Source organism: Salmo salar, chromosome ssa13 (genome assembly GCF_905237065.1).
Source record: "Salmo salar chromosome ssa13, Ssal_v3.1, whole genome shotgun sequence".
Lineage (NCBI taxonomy): Eukaryota > Metazoa > Chordata > Actinopteri > Salmoniformes > Salmonidae > Salmo > Salmo salar.
In genome coordinates this window covers 94,167,049-94,176,283 of record NC_059454.1, presented here as the reverse complement: position 1 = coordinate 94,176,283, position 9,235 = coordinate 94,167,049, and the positions used below count along the sequence as shown (strand labels likewise).

The window sequence follows — 9,235 nt, the reverse complement described above, 5'->3', positions numbered from 1 at the left end:
CCGGCGGCTTTTGGATGTGCGCCGTCGGGGTCATGGCTGGCAGTACCTAGTGGACTGGGAAGGATACTGGGAAGGGGGGGTGTACTGTTACATCTGCTCCTGCCACACCCTCTACTGCTCATCCTGTTTCTCCTTGACCTGCCACCACTTCCCCAGTGCTCTCTCCCTCTCCCTCTCCCTCTCCCTCTCCCTCTGTCTCTGTCTCTCTGTGGTTGTGTGGGCGGAGACAGGTGTGCTGGAGTCAGAGCAGATCCCTACCAGCTACAACCTGTTCCATAATCAAGACCTCTACAAATACTCAGTCCTGCCACTTCCACACTGCTAGATCATAATCTCTGCTCAGTCAGTCTACGTTTCTAACCGTTTGTTACTACCTAGATCCTGTTGTGCCTGTTTTCCTTGCCTGACACGGTTTTCTTCTCCGCTACAGTTCTGCCCGCTCTGACTCTGGTCTCTGTCTCCAGTCACACGTCTCCTCATCCTGCTACTCTGCCCTGGATTCCCCACTCTACTGATCCCTTTGATTCCCCTCCGGACCAGCTTACCCTGTCCCAACCCCTCTCGCCTCAGCCTCCGCACCTGCTTTCCTGCAACCCGCCCGAGCTTCCCCTGGCCTGCACTCCATCTTCCCCCTGTTTCAATAAATACCTTCGGTACTTCATCCCAGTCTCCTCATCTGAGTCTACTCTTGGGTTTCCCTGTTCCACTCCACGTAACTGCCACGACTTTGGTTGTACTCAATCTCTGAAACTAGCACCTCTAATTCAGTCTTGAGGGAAAAAAATGTTTGGGTTGCACTGTTGTATATCATTACTGCGTTGTATATTCCCCACAGGTTTTAAAGAGCTGATTTTGAACATATATGGTTAATTAGAGGCGTTTCGAAACGCAAATAGCCAAGGTTATGCACAAGCACTGAGGATTAGAACAATTGGTATTTATCAATTTTATCTCCTACCGGTGTGCGTATGACGCTGGTAGGATTGTTTGATAAATCACACCTTTTCAAGTGTACGAATAGTATGTTACATCATTTACCAGTATTAGACCTAGTATAATCTGTCCCACATAGGGGCCTACATGGCATGAGTCCTCATTATGACACGTATCACATCCAGGAGTAAGCATACCTGGACTGTTAGCTTGAATACATGTTAATCATTAAATCCAGGCCCAAATAAGAGTAGGTTACATTACACGACAGTTCATAAAAAGGCCTACTCCTTCAGAGCCCAGAGTCCATCAAAATATCCTCTAAATTATGGTTTTACTTGAACTTATTGTGATTTGATGACCTTGTATATTTTGCTTACACAAATGAGTCTTTGAGAAAAACCTTATCACATTATCACATTTCCAAATGCACAGAGTTGTTGCTGTTCTATTGATCCAGCTACATGTTGACCATAAAGGTTGTATGAGTTCCCAGGAGCTGGTCCAGTCTTTCTTGTGTTCTCCTACATTTCTGCACAGAACAGTCCATACTGTAGACTGTGGTTGGCAGTGAGAAGCAGCTGAAGAGTATACATCCGCAGTGCTGTTAGAGCACGCTCTCTCTTCCCAACAGGCACTTACAACCAAGGCCCTCATCCCGTCCGGCAGGAGAATACCATTATAGTCCCCGCCGCTGGAATATAGAAGCAACGGCTGTTACTATACAAATGAAATATGTTTTTACCACACAATTACAGAGAAGCTTTTCTATAGCCACCAAATAAGCAGTTAAAGGGAGATAGCCCATGTTTAAAATGATCGCACATCCCAGGTCATAGCCAGCCTCTGAACACTACCTTAACAGTGCCACATCCATCACAATGCCTTGAGTCTTGTTAGGTCTGTCTGTTTTCGTGATAACTTTTTTTAGAGAAAGCCAGGCAGGCACATTTAGGGACCTGCGGCACCTCTGCTTTGATCTGACGGTTACAGCCAAATTCAGACAGTAAGACACCATGCAACCAGCCTGGCCAACACAGAAAATGGGCTATATAGGCTGTCTGATACAGTGAGGGAAAAAAGTATTTGATCCCCTGCTGATTTTGTACGTTTTCCCACTGACAAAGAAATGATCAGTCTATAATTTTAATGGTAGGTTTATTTGAACAGTGAGAGACAGAATAACAACAAAAAAATCCAGAAAAACGCATGTCAAAAATGTTATAAATTGATTTGCATTTTAATGAGGGAAATAAGTATTTGACCCCTCTGTAAAACATGACTTAGTACTTGGTGGCAAAACCCTTGTTGGCAATCACAGAGGTCAGACGTTTCTTGTAGTTGGCCACCAGGTTTGCACACATCTCAGGAGGGATTTTGTCCCACTCCTCTTTGCAGATCTTCTCCAAGTCATTAAGGTTTCGAGGCTGACGTTTGGCAACTCGAACCTTCAGCTCCCTCCACAGATTTTCTATGGGATTAAGGTCTGGAGACTGGCTAGGCCACTCCAGGACCTTAATGTGCTTCTTCTTGAGCCACTCCTTTGTTGCCTTAGCCGTGTGTTTGGGGTCATTGTCATGCTGGAATACCCATCCACGACCAATTTTCAATGCCCTGGCTGAGGGAAGGAGGTTCTCACCCAAGATATGACGGTACATGGCCCCGTCCATCGTCCCTTTGATGCGGTGAAGTTGTCCTGTCCCCTTAGCAGAAAAACACCCCCAAAGCATAATGTTTCCACCTCCATATTTGACGGTGGGGATGGTGTTCTTGGGGTCACAGGCAGCATTCCTCCTCCTCCAAACACGGTGAGTTGAGTTGATGCCAAAGAGCTCCATTTTGGTCTCATCTGACCACAACACTTTCACCCAGTTGTCCTCTGAATCATTCAGATGTTCATTGGCAAACTTCAGACGGGCATGTATATGTGCTTTCTTGAGCAGGGGGACCTTGCGGGCACTGCAGGATTTCAGTCCTTCGTGGCGTAGTGTGTTACCAATTGTTTTCTTGGTGACTATGGTCCCAGCTGCCTTGAGATCATTGACAAGATCCTCCCGTGTAGTTCTGGGCTGATTCCTCACCGTTCTCATGATCATTGCAACTCCACGAGGTGAGATCTTGCATGGAGCCCCAGGCCGAGGGAGATTGACACTTCTTTTGTGTTTCTTCCATTTGCGAATAATCGCACCAACTGTTGTCACCTTCTCACCAAGCTGCTTGGCGATGGTCTTGTATCCCATTCCAGCCTTGTGTAGGTCTACAATCTTGTCCCTGACATCCTTGGAGAGCTCTTTGGTCTTGGCCATGGTGGAGAGTTTGGAATCTGATTGATTGATTGCTTCTGTGGACAGGTGTCTTTTATTCATATAACAAACTGAGATTAGGAGCACTCCCTTTAAGAGTGTGCTCCTAATCTCAGCTCGTTAGCTGTATAAAAGACACCTGGGAGCCAGAAATCTTTCTGATTGAGAGGGGGTCAAATACTTATTTCCCTCATTAAAATGCAAATCAATTTATAACATTTTTGACATGCGTTTTTCTGGATTTTTTTGTTGTTATTCTGTCTCTCACTGTTCAAATAAACCTACCATTAAAATTATAGACTGATCATTTCTTTGTCAGTGGGCAAACGTACAAAATCAGCAGGGGATGAAATACTTTTTTCCCTCACTGTATATATCAATGTGTTCAAAGATGGGCTTAGGCAGTGCCAAGCACTAGGTTTTACTGCCATTCAGGGCCTCTCTTCAGATGAGCTGAATAATAATGGGATGCTTGGGTTGATCCAACTGAGGAATATCACCGTCCAACAGCAACAAACGAGGACTAGTCTGTTTTCCCATTGTCTCTTACAATACCACTGTAGTTAGAACAGGCAGAGATGCTGTGTGTATTGACACAATGTCAAAGGCCATAAGTCAGAAAAATGTCAAATACCTCTGTACATATATACAGTACATACCTAGTCATACTGCATTGGTGTCTGAGGTTTCTACTGAATCTGATGAAGCTACATGCATTACATTTGTGTTCATCATCATAATCATATTGAGCTTCTCTGTTCCATTCCTCGTCTCCTCTTTCCTTTTCCTCTTCCGTCTGCAAAGTTTATGTCGACTGAGACACAAAAAGAACATTAGAAAGTAGATTTGTGATTTTAAAATGCATCGTTTGATATTTATTCTATCATGTGAGTATGGTATCATCGGTGTTGAATCTCACTTGAGTTATTCACCAATACATTCTCCCAGTATCACAGAGGTTAGGCATCTAATGTATTTTTGAGCACAGAAGACTATTTTGTTAAACTGATGCTTAGCACTCTGTCTTGGTTTTGGGTAAAAATGAAAGGGGAGAGCAGGGCAGATACAGTTCATACAACCCGATGAAAACCAAAGGTAACATGGCCACAAGCGTTACATTATTACTTTTCCATTCACGGGACACACATAGATTCCTTACATCCCATCCCAGGGTTAGTATGACAGGCTGTGAGGCGATGAGTCTGTATGGCCACCTCTCACTCTCACAAACACACAAACACAAACAAATACAAACACACACACACGGAAGGTTACAACATAAAGTAATCTGGCTGTTTGATGCTTTAAGAATGTGTATTTTACTCACTGTGCACAGATGCAGATGAATGTGATGAGCAGTATGAGGAAGACCAACGCTGCTATCACACAGACTACGATGATCTGCCTCTTGTCACCTAGACGCGAGGCCAGATCAACATACTCACACCTGGACCCAATGTACCCTCTCTCACATCTAAAACAGAGCAAACATACCATACACCCACTGTGATAAAAATATGCACAACAAGTTTGTTTATTGGTTCTATCGCTTGTTGCCAAAAGAAAAACAAAGAAGTAACTTGAAGTACATGGGCTATGAGTTAACAAGCAGATGCTGAGCTATCAGATCTGCTATTCTAGCTGTTCCAAAACTAGCTGTCCCAAATGAGCTTGTCTTGCTGATTGTGATTCTATGATGCTTGTGTGGCTTGATGAAATGCAGTAAGACCATGTTAAACCAATCATTTATCTGCCTTGTTGTTTTGATTTAAGTATAATCTGGGGGTCACAGTGAACAAGGTTAGTACAATCATTAGGGTCAACAAGTGATTTGTCTTACAACGTTTTTTAAAAGTGTTTTACTTCTATTAGGAACTTGAACTTCATACTTGTAATAATGATGCGTAATAATTCTGCTACAATTATCAAAATAGACACATAAAGCAGGTTTTTAATACATTTTCACTGCAGAAATTGTTGAGTATGCAGCATGTCCTTGGCTTGAGACCTTCTGCCATGGATATATACAGATAAAGGATTGGGGCCCACAGTAAGGGTCGGGTCGGGTGAGATGATTTACCTGCATGAAGGAGTATTCTGTTCCTTTACAAAGCGACACGACCCATGGATACAGTATTGCCTTAACTCCTTTGTACATTTGGTGAAATGGCCGCTCTTTTTGGCTTGAGTTGCAGTTTCTATTGAGTCTATGGAGAGTGCAAATAGAAAAATATGGGGGAAAGGGGGATTATAGAGTAACTATTTTGCCATATAATGTCCTTCTGATAAGAAGATTGCATTGCAAAGGTGATGTAGAATAAGATATGAGTTTGAAGTGAGAAGCTCCGGTTTTCCCTTAGTAATCCGACTCAGGGTGGCCAGTATCACCTGTCATATAAATAAGCTCCTGGCAATATTATCTGAGGAAGGACCAGGAACTGAACTGTCACCACGAGGACAGGACTGGTGTGGTTGAGGATAATAATGTGTCAATTATATGTAATGAAATACTGTCAAAGTAAAAGAAAACTGAGTAAAAGACAACCTTCTTAGCCAAATTTGGTTGTTGTGTAGAAATACACAAACATAACATTCAAACATAATCGATTTGGCCACTGTTAGTAAAGAGAAGGGATACCTAGAGTTTTATTACATACTCCTCTTTTCCCATCCAGTGAGTCATGGCAAACTTGGGCCGGTAAAATAATAATGAGGCTTAGTTCCAGAGAGGGAGAGGGAGAAAGCCCCAATTGTAGTGTGAAACATTAGAGCATGCCTTTAAAATTAAAATGACCCATATTGAATAGTAGCCGAACTGGTTACAAACTAACAACAGGTGTAAATTGATGTAGGTATTTAGTTAAGTAGCTGTATGTGTAGCCAGTGATCACACTATACTTCACCGGGATAAGTGAGCAGCTGGGAAATGCTGCTGCTGTTTGATCAACAGAACATAAGAGGTATATGGCAGAGGGAACCAGGATCTACTTCACCGTAATAAAATGCACATCACTGCATCACTCTTCTTCTCCATGTGGGTAAATACAATAGTATGATCAGTAGTTGATTAGCCCTTTTAGGTGTGAGGGTTATCATCAAACAGCAACTGACAACTCCTGAACAGTGGAGGCCCCAACTAAGTTTGCTTCAACTGACACATGATGTCAGCCTGCCGTCCATAAAGGGAAGGTCTAAATAGCATCAGAGGAACCTAACCCAGGGCACATAACAAGCTGGTGGTACACTTCACAATAACACTCACAGGGGAGGTAATGACTGCATGGTCACTGGTGGCAAGAAGGCTTTAATGTGCACTATGGTCTCATTTGGGGCTGGTAGGTGACACCACCTCCTGTTACTTTAGGGCCAGGTGGGGATTGGAGAAGCATTTGATATTCCAACTGTTTGAATGAATGACTGTGAATGACGTACTCCTGAAGCATGGCCTTCAATTTAACAACAGAGCACGAATACATATAAGAATAGTATAAGAATGTTTTTGAAGGACTTTTTACAAATGTCACAAACACATTACTTTTCTAATCCACCAGGTTTCTTCTAAACCTGGCTAATTCTAAAGTCAAAATGACTCAAAAATGATAACACGTGCATGTCAGATGATAAAAAACTTCAAACAAACTTTTATGGCATGATTATCCCTCCATAAGTTTATGTTTCTCTGGGGAAAACAATCTACCTTTGAAGTTGTTTGTGTTGCCTTGGTGATGGAGGGACACAGTGTTGTTCGCTGGCTGCTCAGTTGTATTCAATTCAGCCAGAGAGTATTTACACAGGGCCAAAGCTACGACCAGAAAACAAACAGAGCTGGTCACACAATGCACAAACATCAAGTCAAATCCTTCCAAATCCACCAACATTGGTGTTAGAATCTGAAAGGAAAAGCACAGAGCAGGGCAATAGATTATGGAGCTTAATGTGATTGACAATTTGACAGTAATACCTCCTAGCTCAGGCTTTGGGTGTCTGGGATTTTACAACACCATGATAACCTTTATAAAGATAGTCTTTGCATTCAATCCAACAACACTGTCAGTTTTTCATAATATTCAAAACAACACCCAGCCATGATATGAATGTGGTGAATGGGATAAGTGATCTATAAAAACAACAGATGTGGTTATTAATAGTCTATTCTATTGGTTTGGGTAAACTTGGCATGTGCATTGGGGAACTCTATTTGTAAATAGAGAGAGTGTTATGGGGTGGTGGATCATTTGCTGATCATCTGACACACCAGCATGCTAATTGCTGCTGTCAATCACAGTATAGGCAGGTACATAGGAGTATTAAGTTAACAGTACACTACACTCCAGTATCTAAAATCAGTGTTGCAGACTCCTTTAAATCACAGATAGATTAATCAAAGTAGCTAGACAGGGGAAATAATTTCAAAATTGGGCAGTCCTATAAGGTTCTGCTTTTCTTTTCTTAGTCAACCTTGTGTTCTTTTTCTTTGTGTTCTTGAACGTTGCCCTGTTTCTTTGTGTACTGGAACGTAGCCCTGTCTTTCATTTTTGTTCATTGATTTCACCTGTGTTCGTTTCTCACCTGGTCTCATCAGCTCCCTATTTAGTCCAGTTCTTTCTGTTTGTATGGATGTAAGGTATTGTTTGTTTTTGACTGCCAGCCTGTGTTTGACCATTGCCTGACTGTAACCACGATTCCTCTGCGCGTGAATCTACACCTTTTTTCCCTGAGTATCCATTAAAAGTCCATTCATCTTTGCTGGCATATCTTTTGTTATAAAAACCATACAACTTTCTACTTCACTGAGTTGCACAAATAAATATCATATAAATGGTTTGTATTGTCTCTTCTGGTGAAAAGAGGCCAACAGAGACCTGAGCCAGATACCCAATTGCAATGGAACTGTAAGCCCACACAGGCCTCCTATCCAATTTTAGCATTACAGTAGGCCTATAATACGTACAGAATATTTTGAATAAAGGAAAACTAGTAAAGTTAAGAAAGAACATGTTAATAATACATGAAATATATTCATATAAAATGAAATACAATGTTATTTGTTAATCGAACAGTACTAATTCAGTTAATAACCAGTCTATAGGCAATTCTATTTAGATACAGTGAGTAAATCAGCGTTTCCCAACTTGGTTCCTAGGACCCCAAGTGGTGCACGTTTAGTTTTTTGCCTGAGCACTACACAGCTGATTCAAATAATCAACTATCATCAAGCTTTGATTATTTGAATCAGCTGTGTAGTACTAGGGAAAATACCAAAACGTGCACCCATTGGGGTCCCCAGGACCAAGTTTGGGAAATGCTGGTGTAAATAAAGTGAGGCTGAAGAGTTGTTCAACTTAATCACAGAATGGTGCCTCTTACCTGTTACCATTCCTACATACAGATTGTATGCCTTTGCCATGTTCGTGGGCAAGTTATCTACTTTTCCAGGTGGATAAATATAGTTAAAAGCAGATTGAGTTCATTTTATCCAATCCTCTTAAAAGTTCACCAAAATATCTTCTTAGTAGGATACTCTGTGTCCCAACTCACGAATAATGTAGTCCAGCAAAATCGCGCACTGGTGAACTACAGTAGGCTAGAGATTGCGCAGTTTAGAGGTTTGAATGGGTGAAATGGAATCTGAACCCATTGCTGACACACCCATCTATGTATGTGTGAGTGCACTTGACCATTGCAGTTTATTATGGCATGCAGCTTAAACTGGAAATTGGCTACTAGGCTATTAAATGTGTAATCCGTAGATGTGCACATAGCCTAATGCAAGAAGTTCTTAATTAATATTATTCTAACATATGACAGAAGATGAATCTCCTTCAGAACATAATTTGAACATCATTCACATTGTTACAAACAGAGTTGGCCTGTAAACAAAAATGTAAACAATTAAAAATATTTCAAGCATCATCCCATGATATTTGCATATACAAATGTAGCACTTATGGATTTCACTAAAATATATATAGTTTTACCTGCATCAGCACATTTTAGTG

The 9,235-nt window shown here is 41.5% G+C and overlaps 1 protein-coding gene across 2 annotated transcripts; it reads right to left on the bottom strand.

Annotated features, from left to right (window-relative positions):
- Positions 1–931: 931 nt before the first annotated feature.
- Positions 932–8,845, bottom strand: LOC106568258 (probetacellulin). 2 transcript variants are annotated; one of them, XM_014138426.2, is made up of 6 exons: positions 8,604–8,845; positions 6,934–7,038; positions 5,317–5,443; positions 4,564–4,710; positions 3,896–4,050; positions 932–1,627 (listed from the first exon to the last, which is right to left on the bottom strand). In XM_014138426.2, the coding sequence occupies exons 1-5, from the start codon at positions 8,641–8,643 to the stop codon at positions 3,900–3,902; spliced, it is 570 nt and encodes a 189-aa protein (XP_013993901.1). In that variant the 5' UTR covers positions 8,644–8,845; the 3' UTR covers positions 932–1,627; positions 3,896–3,899. The 2 variants fall into 2 exon arrangements, with proteins under 2 accessions (XP_013993901.1, XP_045548391.1); XM_045692435.1 differs by having other exon boundaries at positions 6,934–7,126; positions 8,604–8,826.
- Positions 8,846–9,235: the final 390 nt, after the last annotated feature.